This window comes from Limanda limanda, chromosome 9 (assembly GCF_963576545.1).
Source record: "Limanda limanda chromosome 9, fLimLim1.1, whole genome shotgun sequence".
NCBI classification, from domain to species: domain Eukaryota; kingdom Metazoa; phylum Chordata; class Actinopteri; order Pleuronectiformes; family Pleuronectidae; genus Limanda; species Limanda limanda.
In genome coordinates this window covers 29487769-29515432 of record NC_083644.1, presented here as the reverse complement: position 1 = coordinate 29515432, position 27664 = coordinate 29487769, and the positions used below count along the sequence as shown (strand labels likewise).

The 27664-nt window shown below is 40.2% G+C and overlaps 1 protein-coding gene across 1 annotated transcript; it reads left to right on the top strand.

The window, feature by feature from the left end:
* On the top strand, nucleotides 1-25244 carry LOC133011230 (desmoglein-2.1-like). Its single transcript, XM_061078932.1, has 19 exons — nucleotides 1-45; nucleotides 2347-2469; nucleotides 2917-3069; nucleotides 3242-3377; nucleotides 8468-8625; nucleotides 8720-8854; nucleotides 8977-9162; nucleotides 10800-10929; nucleotides 11020-11332; nucleotides 11429-11571; nucleotides 12481-12702; nucleotides 13416-13646; nucleotides 16182-16312; nucleotides 16448-16768; nucleotides 17060-18096; nucleotides 22151-23247; nucleotides 23839-24027; nucleotides 24341-24426; nucleotides 25224-25244. Exons 1-19 carry the CDS (start codon nucleotides 1-3, stop codon nucleotides 25242-25244), a joined length of 4857 nt encoding a protein of 1618 aa, XP_060934915.1.
* The last annotated feature ends 2420 nt before the right edge of the window (nucleotides 25245-27664 follow it).

Below are 27664 nucleotides of genomic sequence, written 5' to 3'. Positions count from 1 at the left end.
ATGATTACAGTTTCTTCAACCGTGTTTGTGCTGCTACTGTTTGTGGTGAGTGCTGAAAGAGTCTCCTGTGTCTTTGTATTTTCCCAGTAATATAATTTGAACTGTGAGTTTAGAAACTGTAGGTTTATTTTGTCTGGTGGTATATCAGGTCTCTGTGGATTGTGGGATAGAAACCTTCCGTGTTAAATCGTGTTAATGTTTCTAAATGCATACACTCAGATATGAACCACTCTACTTAATTTAGGCCATGTTTCCTGTAGGATCATAGGCAGTTTAGACATATTAGATTTAGCCATAGGACTAGAAATGATTTGCAATTTTTTGTTGTTCCTGCTTGTTCTCATTGTTCAAGGATTTTTAATCATGATTTCTAATATTTCAGTGTCAGGCAGATCATAAACCGGTTCAAACATAATCTTATGATAAAACACAGAGTTTGGGGTTGTTTACCCTTCACACCATAGGTCAATTATCTTCTTCATGTCGATCCTAACAAATATATGGCTGGTATGGCAACAGAGCCGCCTGTACTGTTGGACACATGGCAAAATATATCATCCTATAATGTCCCATGCCCCATTTTAAAAGCAAGTTATATAGTTAATCATCAGTTTAACAAAAAATATTTTAAAAAATCATAAAATGTTAATATATAAAAGATCATATTATATAATTTTATATTATATATAGGTTATGACTTCTGAGTTCTGAATTCTGAGGATATTAGGTGAACTTGTGTTGTAAATTGTGTAAATGACTCTAGTTGGATTTCGTATGCAGATTACAATTCATTATCAAGTCTTATCATGTTGTTCCTCCTTTCTTATATGACCAACCAGTTCTTCAGGAACTCAATGGAAGATTCTAACTAGAACAAGTAAAGACAGCAACTTTGTTGCCCAAGGCCTTAGTTCTGAGCTAAACTGGCTCTCAGCCATGTTCTTCTTCAACTTAATTTGACTTCCTTTCAAGGATTCAACACTGAATAACTATTTAAGTGAGAGAAGGGTAGCAACAACCATATGTTCTCAGATGAAGAGTGAAGACAAAAGTATCTATCACTAGTGTTGACATTACATTCTTTGTGCTGAGCAGTTTTTAATAAATGTTGTTGTGAGTCATATTATGTGGTAGGGTGTGACCATTAGCAGTTACACAGAACCAGACAGGTGGCTGCTTTCACATACGCCCTAGCAGTATCTATTCTGCTGGCAAAGAAAGAAACACTTCCTTAATTTCAGCCTCCCATCTGAAATTACAGGTTTAAATTTGTTACTGATACCCTTTTCCCACGGGAGTCCCTGTAAGCAGTTCAATCTAGATAAAATGCAGTTGAACACTATGGATAAATCTAATATGTCTAATATGACACAGGTTGAAAAACATAATCTGCTGCTCAGGTTGAAATTCTTAGATTTGTTTGTACAATTGAATTACTTTGGAAAATAGAAACGGAGTAGGAAGGCTGTTGCATGACACCAAAACCCTCCAGTCTGCATCCTGAAGTATCTTTTGGCAAGATACTGAGCCCACCATTGCCCGTCAGAATGTGAATAATGTTTGATAGACAAAAACAGTGTTTGATAAAAGTGCATGTATGCTAATTTTGACATGCCAATCTCAGTTTAGCAGCTCATTTGACTCTGCTCTTGCTGACCATCAATTCTAGGTTACACTTGTATTCTTGAACCATGCAGCAATCAACACATGAATAATTTACTGTCAGTATTTAGTGACTAACAAGTCAGTCCCACTGGGACTCTCCCCTGCAGCTTTCCTTCTCTTAAGTACATAGACATTTTTGAATATTGCCAATAAAGACATGGTCAATTTATCAACTTCAATCAAACAAAGTTCTGCAGCCACTACATGGTGGTGGAGTAGACAGTTAAGTCAGACATTTGCTTTGCATTACATAAAGGTTCTGGAGACAAGTATTGGCCTAAACAAAATTATTTGATAATTCAAATAATCAAATCAACCAATATACATTAATCAAACTTTGAAGATCTCTAATGGTTCTCAAAACCTCAACTGTTATGTTACTTAAAAATCCCAAATCCCTGAAAAATTAGAGCAAAACCTTACGGATTCCCTCTACACTTGCTAAAAAGGTATTATATTAAATTGTTGTATTATCCGAACCATACGATAATATTTGGCTCTTTTAAATGTCATGTAACCTTATACTTAACCACTTTTACATCCCTCAGTAGTTCTTACATTTTTTATTTGAGCATGGAAACTGTTTTCAAATAATACTGATCACGTACTTTCTGGAAACAAAGTCAAATAATTTACTCAGTCAAATAGAAACATATCCAATTTTTATATGTATTGTTCCAGGTTGTTCCTTTGGTGAGGGCCAACTCTGGAGACAATCTGGCAAGAAAAAGAAGAGAATGGATTGTCCCTCCAAAGGCTCTGGAAGAAAATGTAGACTTCACTCATCTGGAATCTATAGCCAAGGTGAATTGCTGATCTCCAGTTAATTTTAACTCTACCCATTAACACTGAAGCAAAAGATGACAAACAAAACAGGCTGACATTGAGAAACACAATGTCTTCAGTGAGTGAAACACAAATTCACTGGATGTTGCACGAGGGTTAGTCATTTAGAGACATTGTCTAATACTTTTATTTCTACTTTTGATTTATTTAGTATTGATAAGCACCAACAGTGTATTTGATTATGAAAGGCAGATGATAAAATGTGTAAAAATTTGTTAAGAATGATGTTTTATTATTATTATCATTATTACATGGAGGGGCAGCTAATTAAATCAATCAGTCAGAAAATGCACTGCATAACATAAGAGTGGTCATTATATTATCAGTTTTTCTTATGAAGTATTTCTTGAGCAATGAAGTGATGAGGTGTTCTGCTTTGTTGGTTTGTTCTGTTTCTTGTTTCAGATCCGATCAGATGTACCTGATCCAGACATTTTGTACTCCCTTAGGGGCATAGGTGCAGACCAATTGCCCTTCGGTGTATTTGTCGTTGACCCTAAAACTGGATTCATTCGTGTGACCGAAGTGCTTGACAGGGAGAATATTCATATATACAATGTGAGCGATCTTTGACTTTATTCTCTTTTCATGTTCTTTGTGAATTTCATGTCACGTTTCCTGTGTTCGATTCAATTTCAGTTTTTTATATGTGGTACCAAGATCTTTTGCAATATTTGCTACACAGCAATGACAAAGATGATCATGTTTGTGAACGTAACTCTTGTTTCAGCTGACAGGTATTGCCACACCTAGTAAAGAGCCACAAGAAACAATCGAAATACAAATCAAGGTTGTAGATGAAAATGACAACGCTCCAGAGTTTGGAGTGATTGAAAACGGGGAGGTGGATGAGCTCAGTCTTGCAGGTTAGTCTTCCATCTTTCATGATTAGTTTAAAACTGTTAGAATTGCTGCCTTCACTCCTACCTCAATCATAAGAATAGTGGTTCATGAAGGGATGAATGACACGTCCCATTTGGAGTCTGAGCAAAAAACTATTTTAATCTCCTATTTAATGGTGCTTTAGCTTGCTCTGAAGCAGCAGCCGCTAAAGAGGTAATGGTCAAAGGACTTTGGGAAGTTTTTTTTATTGCTGGTCTCATTCTCATGGTTGGTTGGGGGTCTTTTTTAATTTAAATAGCTGCACACCAACACAGCACCTTATATCCCTCCATTAGTTCCTAAGTTACAGTTCATTTTATACCATACAAAGAAGCTCACAAAATGATTTACCTGACACAAGAAAACTGAACAAAACCAAATGACAAATGACATTGTATTTTGTCAACATACTGGATTTAATCTTTTTTTTAAAAATATGTTTGTTTTAGATTATTTGGTGTCTTTGTTGATATTGTCGCATAAACTGATTCCTTTCACTGTAATGCAACGTCCAATCAACTTGCTTCTGAATCAAATTTTTTAAAAGAGCTCTGTTCTTTTTTTAAGTTAAAATGGCTTTTTCTTTTTTCAAATATTTTCTGGATGTTGGTAAGCAAAGTTTTCTTATGAGTTGTAAACATAATTTGCAGAATTCTGTAATCTAATAGTTCCTGAAATTTCAACAACTTTAACTTAATGAATAATGGTTTTGATGGATCTATATATCGACTTCTACAGATGATTCTTATGGCTCTTTTGTGTCAAATTAAAAATAAATGCATTTAAGTTTTGCAAGTACTTCCCCAACCTTCAACACATTAGGTCAGATAGGGATGCTTGATTATCTTATGAATCATTTTTTTTGTGTAACAGAGCTATTGTTTTAGATATTTTCACCTTTGTGTAATTTCTATTTGATTTCCAGTTCAAATTCTCATCAATCATGACACCTAGAAACTTAGTTTCGTCTTGTTGCAGGCGCGTTCGCTTTACATTCATTACTCTTTAACTGGGTTCATCCACTCCCGCCCTCCACTCCTTTATTATATGGACTTCCCCTTGCTGTGTATTGCGGTATATACAATAACTGTCTTTTTATTCCAAAGGTCGTACAGAAAGCAAGGGGAAGTCCATGTAATAAAGCTGAGGAGGGCGGGAGTGGATGAAAGACTAACCGCCTGCATGGGAGGCTCTGAACATACTTGAAAATGAAAATGTACCTATTGTGGAGTATATGTGGAAAAATAACAGCGCGCCCTAAAACGCAGCAACTCCTTATGGTTTAACCGATCTGTACAAAATTCAGTACACATAAATAGTCAAAGCCACCAATTTGATTAATGCAACAGGAAGTCGGCCATTTTGGATTTAGTGGTCATATTGAACATTTTACAAGTTGTGTATTTTAACGAACTCCTCCTAGAGCTTTTATCAGATCAACTTCAACCTCGGTGAATGTCATTTTGACTCCTTGGAGATTAAAACCAACTCAAATTGAGTGTGTTTTTGTCACACGATGTGGCCATGGCTTGGCGCAAATTTTGATGATTCGCCATCATTCTGCTATACAAAATACAACTCAAATGAGTTCAAAGAAGTCATGAGACTTTCATGGTCAGAATTATGACATTTCTTCAAACCATGTAAACATTTCGTTGCGGCGAAGGATGAACCTTCGCCCAAAGCAGGCAAAGTTGTCATACCTCCACTTTGCATTGTCCAAACAGCACCAACATGGTGTTGAATGATCAGAGACAAAGGCCTGACCAGCTCAATATGACAATATCAACTCATGGTCATAACACCACCTACTGATTAGCGTGAAAATGTAATTGTTTTTAACCATTTTTACCATTGTGCGTTCTCCAGACAACCCCAAAATTCTGATCTATGATCAGAGTCCCGACCTGAAAAGATCTATTAGTCTGTATGAAGTGATTGTGATAGCACAACCTACTAATAAGTGTGAAAATTAAGTTGTTGTAGCTCTACTGTTCATTGTACAATTGGCCCCAAATTGCTCAAGCGTCATCAGAACCGCGACCTCAATAGATCTATTAGTCTGTATGTTGAGATAGTCATAGTGCCACCTACTGATAAAAGGAACTTTTATTTCACTTTAACCATTATTGATGATGCATCATTTAAGTGGTTTGAGGACTTTGCGTATATGCCTTAGGGCTAAATTCAGAGGTTTTAAGATAAAAAGAAAATTTGTACCACAATGCTTTATTCTAGGGCAGTTGTTGTTTACAGTGTATATTAATAATATAATTTCCTCAATACACAACTGAAATGTACATTTTTATGCTGATGATACAAACTGTGTCATTTTGTAGGTATGCATTTGACTGTGTGCAAAAATTCTGATCTGAAAGATCAATATTCTGTCTTTAATGAGTCAAAAATTGAATTTATGCTATTTACAAGAGTGAAGCTACCTATAAGAAACAAGCATGAGTATCAAAATAAAACAGGGAGTGACATAGAACATGCAGCAGGAAATGGTGGGTGTGTGTGTAACCATGACAGTATGTCTCCAATTACAAATATCTAGGTATTTGGCTGGATCATGAACTTTCATTCAAAACACGTGCTTGAGCTCACAAAGAAGGTGAGAATTAAACTTGGAGCACTTGCAGGATCCAGACTTACTTCTCATTTGAGAACAGGGTAACGATTCTCAAATCAACCATCATGTCAGTCTTAGATTATGAGGATATAGTGCAGTGGTCCCCAACCTTTTTAGCACCATTGACTAGTTGGATGTCAGACAATATTTTCAGGGACCGGCCTTTAAGGTGTGGCTACGGAGCCTCACTATGGAGGCTCTCTGGTTCAGCCTCTGGTGACATCGGTAGATTTTTTTTTAATTTAACGAAATCAACAAATTGTTAATACCTGGCCTCAAATTAATTATTGCGTGGCCACATATTAACAATGAGTGGTCACGAATTACTACTACTAATAATAATAATTAATATTTCGAACCAATCACAGTATAATTATTAAAAGAGTTAATGAGATGACGCCCGTGTACGTCTTGCTGGTAAATTACCAGCGAGACGGAGACGGACCGTATGTGTCGGATAAATACGACAGAATAAAATGATATACGACTAGCATAAAAACTGGGGTATTTTCTAAATATAATAATAATAAATGTGAAACTGAAGTGTATTCTTATGCAACTTTATTAGCAGCGTCCTCGTAACATGGCACCAACAACACAACAGTGAGTAACAATGAATAAATCGCAAATAAAAAACAAATATAAAGTGCATGAAACATATAACTAACCACAACGCTGAATCAGTGGGAGCCATGAGCCTGTTTCTTTGCAAGAAGGCGGTCCCATCTAGGGCTATTGGGTGACATGACTACCGAAGTGTGTTGCTGATGTCCAGTCTACTCCGTAATTTTGTTTTGGTTGCCGTCACAGCAGAAAACCCTGCTTCGCACAGATATGATGTCGGAAATGGCAACAGAGTTTTTAGTGCTGTTGTGGCGATCTCAGAGTATTCTGCCGTGACTTTAATCCGGAACACTGGCAGAGTTGTTTTCTCGAACAAACTTTTAAGGCCGCCGTCATTTGCGATTTCCAGCAGCTGATCTTCTTCTAGCACAGACATGCCGGATTCACCTGGTTTGTTGACAAATGGGTCCGAAAAATACCGTGTGGGTTTGTGTTTAGCGAAAAAGTCACGTGACCGAGACAAGCGTCTTGACATGCGTAAAAGCATGAGTCATAACGGAGAGGATCCGGTCATTTTTCAAAATAAATCACCGTTCAGAATAAGTAAATGACCCAAGGCCCGGTACCGGTCCGCAGCCCGGGGGTTGGGGACCAGCCTCATCCATATTGAAATCACAGTGTCTTACATTTTATTTCTGGGGATGGTTTAGAACTCACAACTGTTAATTATAACACAATCTTGGATGGTCTTCCCTCAGTGATCGAAGGGAAAGACACTGCTTCTTATTTAATAACAAGGCGGTAATCCGTTTATCATCATAGTAATTAATATCCCTTCAAACTCCTCTGAATAATACTAAGCTCGAAAACTAGCATTTAGTTTTTTTGCACCAAACTAATTGAAAAAAGTGCAGAAAGTAATGAAATTAGACAGGTAAATCAGGGAATAGTTGTAAGGGTCCACTCGATAATCTGGTTATTTTACATTGTTCCGGCTGTGGTTTATCTGTAGACTGGGTTGTTATTTATTGTTTTTAGTTAACATTGTCTATTGTACTATTTACTATTTCTATAAATCTTATTATTTTAACCATCTGTTATTGATGTTTCATTGACATTTTACATATTTTACTGTTATATCATTGTTTTATATATTTCTTGACATACTGTCTAGTTATTATTTTGTGACTTTTAATTGTTTTATTGCTTTACTATTATATATCATTCTTTCTAGTCATGTCTGCTTTTAATTGTTTTCTGTTTTATTTTCATTTATCTCCCTGCTTGTTTGAATGTAATCTCAGGGCATTGCTGAAAGAGAGCTTAATAATCAGTCAATTTCCCTGAATACATATTGGAATATATATAGTTTTCACCAATCCTCATCCTGATATGTGATGGCTAAATAATCCTACCCGGATTAATCATGTATAGAGCAGAACAGTCATAGTTTTGTATCTGCAAGGGAATACATTTTAAATAGTTTTCATCGTAATAGACCTATAGGAGCAAATGAGATAAAGTTTAAAGCCAATAATATTTCCATGTTTTCTGCTGGTTTTTGTCCCTTGTCTTAAAAACCCAAATTTTTGTTGTGCATTTTCTTAAACTAGCATTTCTCCATGTAAGAATGACAGGAATACGTAGCTGTTATTTTGAGTTACTCAGAGGCTCTGAAATGAAACTGTGTGCATAGCCTTGAAATTGCTTGCTTTTCGATCATGTGGAGCTTGGCAATAGTGAATGCTTATAATAGTATAGTAATTACACCACATTCTTTGAGTACAGCCTTTGTCGTAAGTTATTTTGAATGCAGTAGGCTCTACCTGCATTCACTATTCAGTTTGATGACGGTTTCACTTAATCCTGTTTTTACAGGAACATCAGTAATGAAAATCACTGCAACTGATGCTGATGAACCAGGGAATCCAAACTCTCAGATTGCCTATAGCATCATAGATCAGAATCCACCCAATGACATTTTTCACATTACCAAAGATGGGATAATCCTCGTTAACAACCCCCTGGATCGAGAGGTGCTGTATCAACAACGGCAAAAGTGTCTATTTTGAACATTGCCTGACTGACTTCAACTTGATTTTATGATTTTGTTATGATTATTAATTTCAGAAAGTGGATCAGTTCACTTTGACGGTGAAAGGTCAAGACCTAAATGGCCAATCAGAGGGAAAAATTGCAACTTGTACTGTTACCATTAAAGTGCGAGACGTGAATGACAATCTTCCGACTCTGGAAAAGGAGGAGGTAGTTTTCTTTCTCTCAGTCTTCAATACAAGCATATCATGGGTGATATGGGCAAGAATGAAAAAAAGGGAATACATTGACATATAGATGAGCTATTTTCATTTCATCTGTTTTACTTGCAGTATGAGGGCAGCATTGAGGAGAACACAGAAGGCGTGGAGGTGATGAGAATCAAAGCAAAGGACCTAGACCAGGAAGGCACAGACAACTGGGAAGCTGTGTTTGATATTATTAAAGGCAATGAGGCTGGACACTTTACCATTACAACAGACCCCAAGACCAATGAAGGGATCCTAATGCTTGACAAGGTAGGTTTTTGTTTGTATTTTACGGCATACAGGGAGCTAGTGAGCAGATCCTTGGCTCAAATTTGTGTTTTGGCAAGCCTGAACTGCACATCATTCACTGTTGTTCACTGTCAGATCGCTGCAAGATTGATATTCTTATGCAACATTTCTCCTTCATTTGTTTGTACAGTGTTTTTTGGGTTATGTTACACTGGCATGTTTTCTGCTGGTGCTGGATCAGTACACCTTCCATTGTCACATCATACAATATGCAGCAGGCAAAAAATAATCTAGCGTGTAGAGTAAGCTCCAGCAGAATCAAGGCACATTAAATTGACCATTACACGCGTTTACATTGTACGATTGTGCATACAATACTCCTTGTAAAAGTGCTTTTGTCTTGTCTGTGAGTTCGCTAGAGATGTCATGAGCCAGGGATAGAGAGTTTCTCTCAGAAGGAGATGGTTTAGTGAAGGGGTTTTCAACCAGGGGTCCGCACCCCCCCCCCCTAGTGGTCCGCGAGGGCATTGCAGGGGGTCCGTGAAATTCGCTTTGATATTTCAACACATTTCCAGATTACTCTTGAATATCGTGAAAAATATCTAAAATAAGAAAAATGTCTCAAATAATATAAAGGTGATGAGGGGAACCTTGAAACTGGGCTAGAAACTGCCAGTAGTTTTCCCCTGTGCATGCGTGTTAAAGGTAGATTTAGAAGAGCCATTGAGCTAGGTAGAAAAACTCTCAGGAGGGCTTGGAGATGTAGTTTGTATGATGGGAATTTTTATTTTCCCAAAAAGAAGGCCCAAAAGGGCAGAATTATTAATGAAAATATTAAATAAAACAGAAGAGCAAAAAACAAATCTTTGTAGATCAAGAAAAATAAATCGGCATATTAACCAAAACCATTAATTGCAATAACATACAACAGGTGATCATGAGGTAAAACTTAAGTAGGCCTCAAGTGTTTGTGTGTATGATTATCATTTGTGACAAATTCTGCATTACTTTGTCATCTTCCCTCTTTAGTTGTAGCCCCAGTTTATGTTGATTGTTATTGATCACCGTTACTTTAACGTTCTCTCAACATGTCAGCTACATGTCTGTACATTTAAGTCATGTACGTTATATATTGATGTACATATGGTACTGAGATGCAGCACAACTACAAACTGCATTTTAATTTTGTTTTCAATTCTCAAGCACTGAAAATCAAACGTTTTTGTTGTTTTTTACACCGATTTTTCTAGATTTGTTTGAGTTTTTTTAAGAAGATATATCTAGATTTGTTTGAGGTTTTTAAATAAAACCAACATTGAAAAACCAAATGTTAAAACTTCCTTCTATCCACATGCACGCATGCATACACACACGTAGGCACGCTCGCGCGTAGGCACATCAATGGGCCGCGGATTACTTTCTAGTCAGAATGATGGTCCTTGGAACAAAACCAGTTGAAAACCCCTGGTTTAGTGAATAGCGAATCGTAGTAAAAATAGTGCATTGTAGGTAAATGATCTGAAAACATCTTACATTGTGACAGTTAACATGTGCAAAGTTCAGCCACCCATCTCTGTGTGCACCTTGTGCAAGATGCATGCCAACTGTACTATTTTGCTGTTGTTGTTTGTAATGTGTTTGTTTGTGCCATTTTACAGGCAGTGGACTATGAAGATGTGAAGGACCTTGACCTAGGACTAGTTGTAAGAAATAAGGCTCCATTTTTTAGTGGATCAGGGGTCAATACAGGAGCTGGTATAAGTTTCGCAGGTGGGGGAGGTGCGGGAGGTGGGGGAGGTGGGGGAGGTGCGGGAGGTGGGGGAGGTGGGGGAGGTGCGGGAGGTGGGGGAGGTGCGGGAGGTGGGGGAGGTGGGGGAGGTGGGGGAGGTGCGGGAGGTGGGGGAGGTGGGGGAGGTGCGGGAGGTGGGGCAGGGGCTGCAGGGGGAACAGGAGGAACAAGTGGCTCTGGTGCAGGAGGTGTGTCTGGAGGATCATCATGGCAAAGTGGGTCTACATTTAAAACGTATCCAATCAAAATCAATGTGAAGGATAAGCAGGAGGGCCCACATTTTCACCCTAAAGTCAAAGCCATCCCAATCTCAGAGGCAGGCCACTCCATCAACATGAAAGATCCTATTGCCCACTACTTTGCATTAGATGGAGACACTGGGAAACCTGCTGAGAATGTCAGGTCAGTGCATACGCAAACACATGCACATTAAAGGTTCTCCAGTTTAATCGACAAAATCAGCTTAATAATAACTGACACAATGTATTCCTTGGATAGGTATGCCAAAGGCTCCGACCCTGACAACTGGCTAAACATCGACCCAGAAACAGCCAAGATCACACTAAACAAGATACCTGACAGAGAATCTCCATACTTGGTCAATGGGACATACATTGCTAAAGTACTCTGCATTACAGATGGTACACCTGCGCTTCTATTATATATAATTGCTCCAGTGTCAGATGTTTATGTGTTAAACTAGTAGTCTTCATGAAAAGTAGATGTGAATAGATCTTTAACATAAAATCCCATGTTTACCCCATACATCCTAATAAGGATATCATATGAAACAGCACAAGGAATTATTTTTGTAATCATTCAGTCTTGCCAATAGAGGAGCTGAAAAGTAAAGTTGTGCTTTAAGGATGGCCTTTTCATGGCAGAATGTCTTTACATTAAATAGGAGGTAAACACAGGTGTTACTGAACACATGTATTAATCCTCTATCTAAACAGAGCACAACCTTAATTGAAGTGATTAGTAACACCTGTGTTTGCCTTCTATTTGATGTCAAAATGACTTCTGTGAAAAGGCTCTATTGAACAAAACTAGGCAAGTAAAGTAAGGTAGGGTACTGGGAGTTCTTGTTTGCATTGTCTAAGGAGAGGCCCACAGTCTGAATTATTAATTCCTGAATAATAATATTCCAGGAGGAAAGAGATTACATGTTTTACAGGTATCCCTTTACATTACATTACATTTCATAATCAGTTTTGGTTTAATGTTCACATTTCCAGCAAATTAAATTAAAATTAAGATACCTGTTTGCAGTTTCTTCTGTAAAAAAGTTTCAGGGAGCTCATATCATAACATGGGGTTCATGAAAAGCACAAGGATATAAGTTTTAGCATAAGCCAGTATCCAGCTATATCTATCATCTGCATGGACTGTGTAAGGACTAAAGAAGTCAATTTATGAAGTGAAGTGGAGAAATTTATCACCATCAACCTCACATCGTTAGTATGGTAACCAGTTGTGTCTCGTTTTTTGTCTGACAAAATGAAAAAAAAATGATGAATGAACTGTTCATAATTGTATTTTTCTAACAGACATGCCAAGTAAAACAGCCACTGGCACTGTAGCCATCCAGGTGGAAGATGTTAATGACCACTGTCCCACCTTGACCAATAATATCCAAACAATCTGTACCATGGTTGATGCTGTCATTGTGAGTGCTAAAGATGAGGATGCATCCCCAAATGGACCTCCTTTTGACTTCATTATTGTCCCAGAAGGCACTAAGGGCAAGTGGCAGGTGGAGCATCTTAATGGTGAGGAGAATACTGCAGAATACAAGCGACTGGGGCAGGCATGGGGACTCATTTGAACAACAAAAAATGGCCTTTTATTATGTCCATTTGGGGACTTCTTGGGGTATTTCCCTTCAACCAACAGAACAAAACTTACATCTATAACCCATACTGCCGTCAGGATAATAGGTGTTTCACACATAACCTCTCTGAGCTCAATTGTAAGGTCATTACTCGCATCGCAAACTCAATAGCACAGAAATTAACTCATCTACTCACTTGTCAACATCTTGAGTTTAGTTTGGTAAAGTAAGTATTGTGCAGTGTTGCACCTGTCATTACACTTAGCAGTGATTTCACAGAGTCTTGGAGTAGATCTATCTGTGCAGAAAAGTCATAACCATTCGAATCAGCAAACACAACAGTATCAGGTTGCATTTAATTACGCTTTCAAGTTTGCTCTTAGCATTAACTTCTCATGTTTATACTGTGAAAAAGCAGGCATTGATTTTACAGTTTGACAATAAAGTAAAGAAAAATGGGGCACATGGAGCGAAAAGAGAATGACGTGTTATCAAAGTCCTGAACTTGAACAGCTACTGGAATTTGTTGAATGCATCTTAGACGAGTTGGATTCCAGAGTGTCCAGAACAATTTGACCTGTTAGCTGTAAGCTTTTGAGGGACTCGTGTTGATTTTCAACATGTTTCATATGTTCGTCTTTTTTCATGCAGATACTGCAGCTATCCTTAGGGTTCAGGAGTCTTTGTGGCCTGGTTTCTATGAAGTGAAGCTTGTAGTGAAGGATGAACAGGGCAAGGCCTGTCCAGAACCACAGATGGTAAAGGTCCAAGTTTGTACCTGTGAGGATGGAAGGGTGTGTGGAGAACGCAGTGTCAATAGAGGAGCAGACTTTGGGGCTGCAGGCATCGGATTGCTGTTCCTGGGCCTGCTGCTGTTAGCACGTAAGTTGTTTGAAGGGTCTTGGGATAAAGTGAAGGCTGGTAGGCTACTTTTAAGCATCATTAATACAAAGGATGTCAACTTAATAACTACGACAAATAGTCACATTGGCAATGGTGTACTAACCCTAACCCTAACCCTAACCCTAACCCTTGTAGCTGTGACCAGGTAAGATCTGAGTTTCAAGGGACAGAATTGATGTCAGCTAAGTCATCTTGTTAAAGGTCTCACAATTAAATGTATCCTCCGAATGGCAGCATTTCACAGATGTACACACGTGGACAAAATTGTTGGTACCCTTCAGTTAAAGAAAGAAAAAAACACAATGGTCACTGAAATGACTTGAAACTGACAAAAGTAATAATAAATAAAAATTTAACTAACGAAATCAGACATTGCTTTTGAATTGTGGGTCAACAGAATCATTTTAAAAAACAAACTAATGAAAATGTGCTGGATAAAAATGATGGTACCCCTAGAAAAGATTGAAAATAATTTGACCATAGGGTCAGATGGCACTAGCAGGTAGACCTGCCAGGAGGGTGTTACAATAGTCTAGGCGTGAGATGACCAGGACCTTGACCAGAACCTGCACCGCCTTCTGAGTGAGAAGGGGGCGTGTTCTCCTGATGTTGTACTGCATGAATCTACAGGAATGTGTTGTTACAGTAATGTTGGCAGTAAGTTCGAGCACTGACTATCATAATTCAGCTGTATTCACATACATATGCAAAAATAATCACAAAATACCGGTACTTGAATTACACTTTAATTTATTAAAGATAATGACATGAATGTCAATCAATGACTATTATCCTAACAAAACTCTACCATATCACAGATATAGCACTTATCACGATTTATAACACACATGTAATACCAATGGTATATATTTGTGTGTGTCTGTGTATGTATGTGTGTGTGTGTGTGAGAGAGGGGATTAAATATGGCGTACAAAGTGACGTTGGTGACGTCGTATGGCAGAATTCAAGATGGCGGTAGAACCGTGTTGTTTGGAACAAATGGGAAGTCGAGAACAAAGGATACTCTGATCTCGGAACGTGTGTGTAGGCGGGTTTAGGAGAAAAGAGAGAGAGAGAGAGAGAGCGAAGGAAACATGCAAAGAAATGATCAGAGGAGATCTCAAAACACCCAAGAGACAATTTTGCAGTGACTTTACCACTGGGTACCCAAGCGGACAAACCAAAATCCATCCAGCTGTGTACCGGTCTTTTGATAGGTAAAAATCTCTGCAAACTTGGTGTGGCCGGACGCGCAATGGCACTGCAAAAGGTAGACACGGTGGTCATACACAAATAATAAACATACACAAGTAATGACTCGCTAATTATTAAACTAGTCTCTGCACAGACATAAGCCTCTTACTTGTTGCTGTTCCACGGTTCATTCATGCGCAAGCGGCGTATTCTGGAGAGACAAGTGGTTTGGTGTGCATGGCCTCGAGAGCAAACGATCAGCTGGTTCGTGCGGTGACAGCGGGAATCGCACTGGGGCATGAAAAAGGGGAGAATGCATCTTGTTCTCCTTGACGGAATACCTTCGTCCTTCTGCAGGGATGAGCAGCTGTGGAGCAGCTGACTATGGATCTGGGAAAAGTCTGTGATCTCGGCCTGCTAGTGAAATACTTCTGCCACGGTCTTTTCAAAATAAAAATATGTTTACAAAAATGAAAGGGGAAAGGTAAACTTAAGTTAAAAATAAAAATACAAACGTCTGGAAGATTGCCCACTTTGAGCGGCTGGATCATCTGGAGGAACCGGGAGAGGTTCTGGTCCTATCTTCAGCACACGGGAAAAAGCCAAGATTTCAAGGGTGCTCCTATTTATTACCTGAGAGGTGTCCGGCCTCCCTCCAGGGGGGGCTGTGGGGGTCTGTTGGCTCTCAGCCAATGGAATGCCAGAGTTTAAACTCCAGTAGCGGTTAGAAAAACCATGGGGGTCCACAAAGGAATTCTGGGAGTGTTTGGCCCAAGAGTGAAAACTCTGGCTCAGGCTTTTAAAGTCCCATGTAGGCCTCTCCATTGTTCTTTGTCTAGGTTTGATCCCAACACATCTGTGAAACATAATTCAGGTTTGGGCATAATATAAGTCATACACAATTAGAGTGTGCCTAAGTTATACATTTGGTGAGATGCAACATACATACAAATGGTTTCATAAACATCTTTTGTTTTATAAGGTAAATGGTGTGTATTAACATAGCACTAAAATAATATGTGCCTTTCTAGTCTTGATGACCACTCAAAGTGATTTACAGTCCAATTTTGCCATTCACCCAGTACATCTATGGCCAGCATTTTTTTCTATGAGGGGCCAATCGGCATGCAGATGGGGAAGACTGGGATAGTAAGCCGCCAACCTTCTGGTTGGAGGACGACCCTTCTACCCCCTCAGACACAGCCACCCTAAATATAACTGAATTGATGGCCATTACCAGTTGTGCAGTAGAAGGACATGTAGTGCAGTCCCCAAACCACACTACACTTAACTAAACTAAAGTTTGTGTTATTTTTACAGTCATTCCTCTGTTGCTGCTCTTCTGCCAATGTGGGGGGGCTGCAGGTGTTTTAGGAGGCTTTACTGAGATGCCTTTCGACACCAAATCACACCTCATTAACTATCACACTGAGGGCCAGGGAGAAAACACGGTAAGACCGACAAATTAACCATTGAAATACAACTGCTAAGGAAATGAATAATGGCATAAAAACTGGTCAATTGCTATTGAGATGTCTATGTGAAAGCTGAATTAATATGTTCTTACATTTGGATCCTTGCTATAGGAGGTACCACTGCTGAATATGCCACCACAAATGGAGGGAGATATGTTCAACATGGGTATAGGCATGGTCGGCAAAACTTCAGCAATGGCGCCCATGGCACCTTTTGATTTTCAGAAGTCAGTCACTTCAATGGATGGGATTAACAGGGTCCATCTAGATGGATTTGCCGGTGACCACAGAGAAGAAACCTGGGGGATGACGAACCAGCCGAGCGCCATTGGCTTCCACTCTGAGTTTGAAGGCAGAGAATCAGGAGGAGGTGGAGGAATTTATGATGGCATGGCTCTGCCAGACCACTTTCTGGAACAGTACTACACTCAGGTGAGGACTGGTGTAAATATTTTTTGAATTATAATTTTCTGTCACCCAGGTATGCTTGGGGCGGAGCACTTAAAGCTCCCAACACCCTTGTGGGCTTATATGTATATATCATACATGTCTGGGATTTCTACTGACTAATAATGAAATTGACAATTATTATTTTAATTTAATAGCTATCACAGCATTCATAACACGCCTAAGCAAACACTACTAGTGTCATGAATGGCAAAAAAAATGACTACTAACTCAAAAAAACACACAATGGTAATGAGCTATTTTACTCTTTAACAGAAGCTGGACAATGGAAACAAGAACCTTGCAGTGAAGAACAGTCTGTTGGTTTATGATTATGAAGGCCAGGGTTCCGCTGCTGGCTCTGTGGGATGCTGCAGCCTCCTGGAGTCTGATGATGACCTGCATTTCCTCGATGATCTTGGGCCAAAGTTTAAGACCCTGGCTGAGGTGTGCGGAGGCAAGCCAATTCTAACTGATGTTAAACAAGTGTTCCCTCCTGCTGCAATGAACACACAGACCTCAGTATCAAGGTTTGTGCATGAAACACAGCTGCCCCCTCCAAGCCAGCTGCTGCCAACTGTCTCCAACATAGAACAGACTGTAGTCAGGGATATATCTGAGCGTTCAAATCAGATGATCAATGAGACCATGACCACAAAAAGACGAGAGATGGCAAATCAAGATAAGATGCTGTTGGTACAGCAGCAGCAGCCTGTGTACTATGTTGTCCAGCCACAGATTCAGAACACTATGCTACTAGCTGAGGCACCAGCCAACAACTTACAGGGCATGGTATTGGTTAACAGCACCCAGACTGGACCTTCCCCGTGTATGGTCCTTCAGGGTCAGGTAGTAATGTCCAGTGGACAGTACCAGGGCCCCCATGTGATGCTCATGGAAAGTAATGGAATCCAGGAAGACGGCGCTGACCAGATCTATGCTGGAAACATCTGTGGCTCCCAGATCATGATGGTTGAAGAGGACAAGGTCCCTGCAAAGTCGATGAAAGTGGTGAAAGGGATCCAGACCTGCCACATTCCGGGAGGCACTCGACAGCCAGGAGGGCATTTGAGATCTCAGAGAGGCCTGGTGGTTGTAGGGCCAACAAGCAATGGAGGGCAGCTGGTCCAGGAGGCACAAGGAGTGTCTGAAAAGTGTGATGTATCTGGTTCTCAGAGAGTCCTTTGCAGCGAGAGCAGCACATCCTCTGGCTCTCAGAACCGTGTTGTGGGTTCTTCTATCATGTCGAGTGCAACCCCCACTTCCCGCAAAATGGTGATCCAGCAGACCAGAGAAATTCAACGAAGTGTTATGTGAGAAATGACATGGTTAAATGCAGCTCATACAGTCATGGCAGTGTGTCAAGATCTTTTTATGAGCAGCGCTCTGCATGTGTATGTCAGTTTATTGGTGGAGGGTGTGCTACAGCAGCTTATCCTAGGAATTAAGCAACATGTGCCTGCATGTTCATAGTATAGCTTCAGCTTGATGGTTGAGGTTAAACAACCTCTGTTCGAAGACAGGCAAATACCCAGCTTTTTGATAGGACAGATGAAAAGAAAAAAAATGACACATTGTTGATCCCACAGTTTTACTCAAAATGACCCACAATCAGTCCTTATTACTCATTAGACTAAAGGGCATAATCAGAGTTTATATACTAAACAGAATGAACACAAATGTATCTTCTATGGTAAACAACTAGATGCTATGTTTAGCCTTAGCTAAAGCAACAGATGTCCCTAATTAAATTCAGAGAAACTATGCATATCTCAACTTACGCAAAAATGGGGAAAACATCACAATATCAGTGTCTATAAATAAACAGTACTTAGACAGCTCCATTAAACAACTGACTGTTCTATATTTCTTTTTAACATTGTTGAACAAAATATGACTTTTTAACCAATAAAAAAGTTTTGTAAGGGTTTCAGTTGTATATTATTCCTGACCTGGAAAAAGCTGCAAAGAGTTGTTAGTCAAAGTAGAAGGTTGTTTCCAATCAGCTGTAATTTTCTTGAAGTCAAAATGTGTGGTCCCCATACATGATAAAAGTTATTGACTTTTATGATTGATGATTATTATTCAGCAGGAAAAATATGCATAAACACTTAACATCAAATGCATATGCATAACATTTCAGTGCATATTTGATTTATCTTAAGATAACTCCAAAACAATGTTTTTTTGTTTTAAGTAAGCCCTAAATCACTTATCTGAGAAAGACAACAGCATTAATTAACTTGTTCTGCTTTCTGAGAGTGAAACCATACCGACACAGCTAAAATAGTTTTGGCCAGATTTGGACCACAACAAACACTGTCATAAGTTGTCCAGCAGAATGGCCGATGTTGTTTATGATGCTCTCAGCACTGTAGATGGTAGTCATTTAGAGCAGGCTTGTAATGGTATTTGTTTATAATATCCTGGGTATTTGATAAGTATAATTGATCATATTTGAATATAAAGATTTTTTTCTAATTTGCTGAGGTTCGCGCTGATCCTCCCCTCCAAGGGCTTAGTTACATACAGACAAGCATGCATTTGCAGACACGTGGAGCGAGCATAGAGGGACACTGCGGTAGACCAATGGGTTGCTGGTGTTCAGGGTTCAGGCACATACCAATTATATAACTTGACAGTCTGTTAATTGTTTTAAAGACATTAAATTGGTTTGGTTAATTTTGTGCATCAGTGGTAGCACCCATTTCACCATGAGGATACCTAGTCTGAAGCTGCAATTATAAAATGAAAGAGTCTGCTCTGCACACTCTGACTCAAGCTGCATTTTTCTGTCCAAACCCCACCAGAACCTTACCGGCGTTTTGTAACGCACAGGCCACAGATGCGGAACGGCTTGCTTTTCATTTCGCTGCCCTGGGACGTGCACACATTGACATCAAAGGGGGCTTGAGCCCATGCCCTTTTTCTTTCTTGACGGAAAGTCCCCTTTTTTTGGGGAACTTTTTTTACTTTTACTAAATTAATATTATATTCCTGTTTTCGCACAGCTTCCCTGTCAAACAAATATGGTGATTGAATAAAAAATCTAAATTTCAGGTCGGGAGATTAGATTTAGTCTCTACCCTTCCTCCCTCCATGTCTCACAGTGATGAGCACTAGTGCTATGGACATTTCTCGATTCTTAGATTACTTAACATTTCATTAAGCTGATGCTTTTATCCAAAATGACTTACAATAAGTGCATTCAACCATGAGGGTACAAACCCAGAACAACAAGAATCAAGAAAATACAATTTGAGATGCATTTTTGATGCTGACGTGGACTCTGCTGCATTATTATAACCACCGCTGCTTCACGATCAGGACAGATGCACATTAAAGGTCTGATTGTCCTGTATGTGGTAGAATCTCTGTTGGAGTCTGCATCTTCCTCCGCAATAAACACCATCAATGATCACAAGTTATTAGGATACAAACAGTACTGACATTTACTTTGTTTGATTCGCTCTAGAGTTTATGAGACACATGTTTAAACCTGCTACACAACACAAGGCGTAACCTGACAAGCACAGCCAGGGGGGAAGGCAGAGCCACCTTGATACAATGAAGGCTATTATCACAGATTTTACTTTAAGCCTTAGGTGCAGCAAACAAGTCTAAGCTGAATTAATGTCAAATAAGTGTGGAGAGCACTGACTACTGTCATAGACTTACTGTCTGATTTCTTCATTGAAAACCTTATTTTGTATATTTCTATATTTATAACATTAGCGGTCTATAATTCCTTTTAAAGCACTTTCTAAATAAAAATGGAAATTATATATATTTGACCAACTGATTGTATAAATTGATGAAAAGCATGTGATTGATGAAAAGCATGTGAAGTATTATAGGAAATTGTAGATGTGATACATTGAAATGCACCAAGTTGCAATCAAATCATTAGGCTAGTAAAGGTGCACACCTCTATTGACACATACAATGTATTTTACTTATATTAAATGATCAAATCTTTGCATCATGAAACAAACCTCTCTGTATAAAACAAATGCTGTATGTGCCTCAGTCAAACATGTTACAACAGTTCAGACAGTGAAACGGTAAGGATACACCTCAGGCAGACTGAGCCTACAAAACTTTGAACAGGAAATACTTGCTATGCATGTTGCATCCAAGGGAATACAAGAAAAGACAGGTAGAGAAGAATTTAGGGCAGTCTGAAGTCAGAAACTGTTAATAATTGCTCTAAATCTCAACAATGTGACACATTTTAAGTGCTTTAGAATTCTTCCTTTCACAAGTCAATTTGATGAATGAAAACAAATATCAGTTGTATTTACCAAGGCCGTAGTCATGAATGGAACTCTGGGGGTGACCAAAATCTCACAACTCATTATTAATACACAAGATGAATGTATTGTAAGTCTGTTGTGTGATTTGTAATATAAACATGTTGTATTAAATATAACTATATATTAAATTTTTATATTTTTTAAAATACAATTACCCAAGTATATTAAATGATAAATAACATACATAAATATGTAAAATATTGAGATTCAAATTATAGCTGTCAAAGTTAACACTTCCATAACATGTTAACGCTTTCAATGCCACACATTTCTATGACGGCCATTAACACATGCACGTTCTGTGATTATGACCCTAGGCCTGCACCATAGTTTGTGAAATCAGGAAGCGATGGATCAGGTACTGGTGGATGGCAAGCAGAAACAAGCCTCAAATGGATAAAGAAAAGGATCTTTTGAATGGGAAGTTCAGCTTCAAAGCCAAGTCAGATGGTTCTCTCAACAAGACCAAAGTTATATGCATTTACTGTTGATGTGAAATTAGTTACCAGTGGAGTAGGTAGAGTCTTAGATACCAGATTGCAAACAGCTGTTGCAGAGAGCCCTCCTCCCCATCGCCAAAGGCAGACCATGCTAGATAGTTTGTAATGGAGACGCATGGACAACTTTACAAGCAACAAACTTTCATCAGCGATAGCTAAAATAGTAGGGCAGATAACAGCCAACCAAATTTGGCATGGTGGTTCCCAAGGGTCTACTTAACAAATCTGCCTGACGTGCCATTCAAAAATCCAAGATGGCGGCCATTTTTCAAGATGAACGCCAAATGCGTCTGCCGAAAATGGTTTTGCTCATAGAAATGCATGTACTTGATGGATTTCAATGATCTTGGTGTCGATTTCTATGTTTTCTTGCATGCTGATTCAAATTTTTCTACTTTCAAAAAACACAAGTGAATAACTTCACACTTTTTGGCTATTTAGATCAGTCTTTTTCTACATTTTCACTTGCCTGAGGAGTGTCCACAATTCCAGTTCTGGGATCTGGTTTTGGACATGGAACTGGTCGTGCTCCTGTTGATACGCTCCTTCAGGGAAGGAAACTTCGACCTGTACCGTGAAGCACTCTCAGAACTGATCCCCTACTTCTTCGCGAATAACAATGTAAATTATGCTCGGTGGCTTCCAGTTCATTTCAGAGACATGATGTCTCTTGAGAAGCAGCATCAAGACGTAGCCAGAGAGTTTCACAAAGGAAAATTTGTTGTCCACAAGTCCAGAAGAGACTTCTCTGCCATGGCCATTGACCAAGCCCATGAACAGAACAACGCCGCCATCAAGGGTGATGGAGGAGCCATTGGACTAACAGAGGACCCAGGGGCACTTCGGAGATGGATGGTGGCTGGACCTGAAGTGAGTCATCTAGTATGTGCATATGAGGCTATTTCTGGTGTGAAAGACGCAACCATCGGCACCAAACACCATGAACAGACCTTAAGTGCCCAGACATCTTTCATTGAGAAGGTGGAGGCACTGTTCAGATTGATAAAAGAGATGGGCAACCCTTTCCAAGAAGAGTCTGCTGATTTGCTGGTGCTGGACACAAAGAACATTGCAGATCCAGCACTAGCTGAACTAGTTGGTAGTCATCACGAGAGAGGCAAGGAGAAGTTCCAGTCATTTATGGAGGCCTTGGAGAATGAAGAAGAATGCACATTCTATCAGCCAATCAAGAAGAACAAGGCTTCTTTCTTCAAGCACGAGCAGGCAGCCAGCAGCTCCAAGGAGAAAGGGTTTAAAGATGACTGTCACTTGTTCTCCCGGCTCTTCATCTCCTGCCAAAACAGACAGTGTGACTTGCAAGAATTCTTCAAGTATGAGAACCAGTCAGCACCTGCATCTCTCAGTGACAATGGCAGGCTTCGTATGTGCCAGAAGTCACAGCTAACTGAAATTCTTCAGGCACTGGTGACGTTGCCTGACAGCGAACCAGAGGGAGACACCATCATCATTGATGGATCAGCGCTCATCAATTCCCTGCCTCCACGCAGCCCAAAGACTTTCGATGACTATGCAAAAGAAGACATCCTTCCAAGAGTGGAATCCTTTGGCACCAAATTCAAGCGAGTCGATGTCATCTTTGATGTTTACAAGAAGTCTAGTCTGAAATCTGAAACCAGGTCAAAAAGAGGTCAGGGGATCAGAAGAAGAGTGACTGGTACCAGCAGGACCCCAACAAACTGGAGAAGCTTTCTGCGGGATGACAACAACAAAACTGAGCTCTTCCACTTTCTCGCAGAGAAAATATGTCAGGCTGGAACCACAAGTATGGTCATCGTGACAAAAGGAGAAGATGTCATCAGCAACAAAAACAGATCCCTCGATGCTTTGGCCCCATGCTGTCATGAAGAAGCTGATACCCATATATTTGTACATGGAAGAGATGCAACTGCAGAGGGTAGCAAGTCACTTGTCATCAAAGCCAATGACACTGACGTGCTCATCATAGCAGTGTCTAAGCTGCCATCCCTGCAGAGGCTTGGTCTTCAAAAAATGTGGATTGCCTTTGGGCAGGTAGCCAATGCTTGATGGATACCAGTCCATGAGGTAGTTTCTGCAATAGGACCTGAGAAAGCCAGTGGGATCCTGTATTTTCATGCATTCACGGGCTGTGACACGGTCTCGTCTTTCCATGGGAAGGGAAAGAAATCTGCATGGCTGACATGGGAAGTCTGTGATGAGGTTTCTGAAACCTTTACAAAACTCAGCAACTGTCCAACAGAGGTTTCTGAAGATGACCTGCAGAAGCTGGAGAACTTTGTTGTCGTCATGTATGACAGATCAAGTTCAGCCACCGGTGTTGACGAGGCAAGGCTGAATCTCTTTGCCCGTAAGCAGAGGTCCTATGATGCGATCCCACCAACCAGTGCAGCCCTCATGGAACACGCAAAACGAGCTGCTTACCAGGCTGGTATCATATGGGGTCAAGCAACAGTTACCAATCCAGAAGTCGTCAGTCCTGCCGACTGGGGATGGAATCGGAAGGGAGACATATGGCAGATCTGTTGGACAACGCTTCCACCTATTGCAGCCAGCTGTCAGGAACTGACCCAGTGTTCCTGGAAGAAAGGCTGCAACCGGAGATGCAAATGCTTTAGTTCAGGGCTCACCTGCACTGCACTCTGCTGTGTATGTCAGCTGTAGTGATACATATACAGCAGTGAAAGTTGGTGCCAGTGTGTGGACCACTGTAATAGTTTGCTTTGGAAGGACGATTTTTACAGTATTAAGGGTTTTTATTATTATTTTCGATCTTGTTTCCGTCCAGAATAACATGATTCCAAATGCTAAGTATCTTAATGCAAAATGTGTATATTTAATGTTTATATTGTGTAAATAAAGTATTAGGAGTATTATTTGATGTGTTATGTTGTTATTTTATATAAAGTGTTCATTTTCTACCATTTACAGTATTAGAATGCTAGTGAAAGTAAAACAATTAGATTCAGCATGCAAGAAAACATAGAAATTGACACCAAGATCATTCAAATCCAACAAGTAGATGCATATCTTTGAGCAAAACCATTTTCGGCAGACGCATTCGGCGTCCATCTTGAAAAATGGCCGCCATCTTGGATTTTTTAATGGCACGTCAGGTAGATTTGTTAAGTAGACCCTTGGGAACCACCATGCCAAATTTGGTGCTTGTATCACATTTTGCACAAATTTTCTATTATCTGCCCCACTAAAAGGGTCGCTAAAGCTTGAGGGCAGATTAATATTGCCAATATTCCCATATGGGCTTTCTTGTTGGGCTTGAGTTTGCCATGTTATGCTTTCAGCATATTTTTGAGAATTACAGTACCTTTGAGGGTATTCTGGAGAATATTCTGGACAGCATTTGTCTTTGTTTTCAATTATTGCAAAAATAATAGACATTAATTTTGTATAAATTATGCATATTATCCACTCCCATGTTGATAAGAGTATTAAAAAGTACATTTAGACTGGATAAAAATGCGATTAATCTGTGATTAATCCGAGAAAACTATGGACAATTGTACGATTACATATTTTAATCGATTGGCAGCCCTAACATAAATGCATGCCGGTCAAGTCTGAATATTCGGATTAGACTGGTATGATGTCCTTATTATGGGTGCCTAGTGGTACGGAACCCCTAGGTAATGCATTGCAGGGCGAATGCATACAATGGGAGTCAAGCTCGCTCTATCAAAAGAGCGACAGTGCCCATAAAAGTATGGGACGCTTCTCCCACAAATTTTGTCGCACATACACGAGACCCACAAATAAACCTGCGGATTTACGTTGAATGGTGTGCTATTCTTTTTATAAGAATTTCGTCCACCGGTTCGCACAAAAATCACGATAACATGGCTGAAAACGTACAATGAGGCAAGCTCGCTCTACCAAAAGAGCGAGAGGCTAAAATTTGTTTTTTTATGACCCTTTTTTGTTGCTAAAACTGCTCTCAAATCCCCAAATAGAGGTTCTCAGACATTATTTTTAGATATTTTAGATGGTGAAGACTTTTCCTTTGCAGACATGTCACTCTCAAATCTCTCGGACCTGTGCTTATATCCGCCAAGAGAATTCAAGGAAATATTTCTGGCGACATCTCTCATTGGGTTTCATTCTTAGCTCTCACCAATAAAAAAGATATCTTGTTGTTGTTTAAAGTCTTGGGTTTCTAAAAATCATTTTACAGATAGGACTGAGTAACAAGCATTTGTTTGATGAGCGCGCTAGAGTGTGGAAATATATCTGCCCTATTGAATCCAATGTTAATTTTCAGAGGACATTTTTTGAATGAGAAATGAGTTTCTAAACTGCTCGCAGGGCCTCATTTTTTTACTCTAACCAACACTAAAGATATTTACTTGTTCATCATAGTCTTGTGATTCTCACACTTCATTTCACAGATAAGAGTTGTATATTTTGAATTAGAGCATTTAGTTCGGGACGTTCTCCAGACCTCAGAGTTCTCCCTCTCTCTCCTTCACAGGTGTGTCGTTGGTGAACAAACACACGCAGAGGGAGGGGCCCCATAGAATAACTTGAGGTTAAGGAGTTAACCCCCGTTCTCCAAAACATGAGTGAGGTATCTCACTATGGGACACGCCCTTCGCGCTGTCCCCCAGAAGCAATTTTACACTCCGCCAGTCCTGACTGGCAGGCAGACGTGACGTATACTGTATAAGACCGGATGTCACGTCATCGCCTTTAGTCTAAAAAATAAGCACACCTCTTCCTCGCTCCAAGAGAGCGGATGTTAAATCCTTAACCTCAAGTTCTCTTTTAACATTAGTTTCGGTATCTCACAATGGGATATAGCGACTCCCGCATTGCCAGATAAGCTTATCAAAGACCGATATCTAACGAATCAATCCGTCAGTCAGACAGGGACATTTGTGACTGACCCCACGCTCAGAACTGTATGAGACCATGTAGGTACAGTAACATCCAGATTTTAAAATCATCACATATCTCTTCAACAGGTACGCCCTGGAACAGTGCCCATGACGCAGCATCCCCCGAGTGGAATGAAGCGCAGGCCCATGGGGGGTTGTAATCCCCAGCACTGATAGGCTGTGGCAATTGCCTCCACGATCCAGCATGACAATCGTGCTTCGTAAGAGGTTTTCCCCAAGTGTGAAAAAGCCCAAGTCACAAACAGCTGCTCTGATTTCCTGAAGCCAGATGTCCGGTCCACATAAGTGCGCAATGCGCGCACTGGGCAGTGCGCATTCAGCCATCTCAGCTCCAGCGTGGAGAACGGTGGAGGATGGAACGCCGACAATTCAATAGGGCGATATGCTAATGCCGAGTTAAAAAACCTTAGGCACAGACGCGGGATTCGGTTTGAGAAAAACCTTTAAATCCCCCCTAAAAAACCACATGCATGACGGATTCACTGACAGTGCATGAATGTTGCTTACGCGCTTTGCAGATGTCAGCGCCAGTAAGAGAGCTGTTTTAAACACGAGCATTTGAAGCTCTACCTGCTGAAGTGGCTCGAAAGGTGCGCCAGATAGCGCTTCGAGCACCAGTGTTAAATCCCTGGGTGGGGTTTAGCTCCATGACACCAACCGCATCCGCCGTGCGCCCTTCATGAACTGGCAAATGAGAGGATGCTGTCATGCCGTTTTGCCCCCAAAGCCTATGTGACATGCTGAAATAGCAGCCAAGTACACTTTGACCGTGAGGAACGCCAGCCCCGTGTCCAATAGTTCCTGTAGGAATGTCAAAATGCCAGATATAGGGCTCTGAAAAGACTCCACACCTGCTTTTGCGCACCAATCCTCAAACGCACGCCATTTGCCATCATATACAATGCGTGTAGAAGGGGCCCTGGCGCTCTGAATGGTTTTGATGACACTGTGGAAGTCCAGCTGTGGTCAGATTCAGCCTCTCACTGGCCAAGCCCATAGCGCCATGCGCTCTGGGTGAGGATGAAAAATCTCTCCGTGCGCCTGTGACAGGAGATCCCTCCGTAGAGGCAGAGGCCATGGCTGAGCGCACAACAGGTGGTAGATCTCCGATAGCCAGTATTTTCCCAGCCAGAGGGGAGCTATAAGAATTAAGGC

What these genes read in the sequence shown, in the direction of transcription:
- LOC133011230 (XM_061078932.1), top strand. Translation starts at nt 1, where the DNA reads ATGATTACAGTTTCTTCAACCGTGTTTGTGCTGCTACTGTTTGTG. An exon ending in AGGTGGGGGAGGTGCGGGAG is followed by an intron (nt 10,930 to 11,019) that starts GTGGGGGAGGTG and finishes GAGGTGGGGGAG; the next exon opens with GTGGGGGAGGTGCGGGAGGT. An exon ending in AAACCTGCTGAGAATGTCAG is followed by an intron (nt 11,333 to 11,428) that starts GTCAGTGCATAC and finishes TTCCTTGGATAG; the next exon opens with GTATGCCAAAGGCTCCGACC.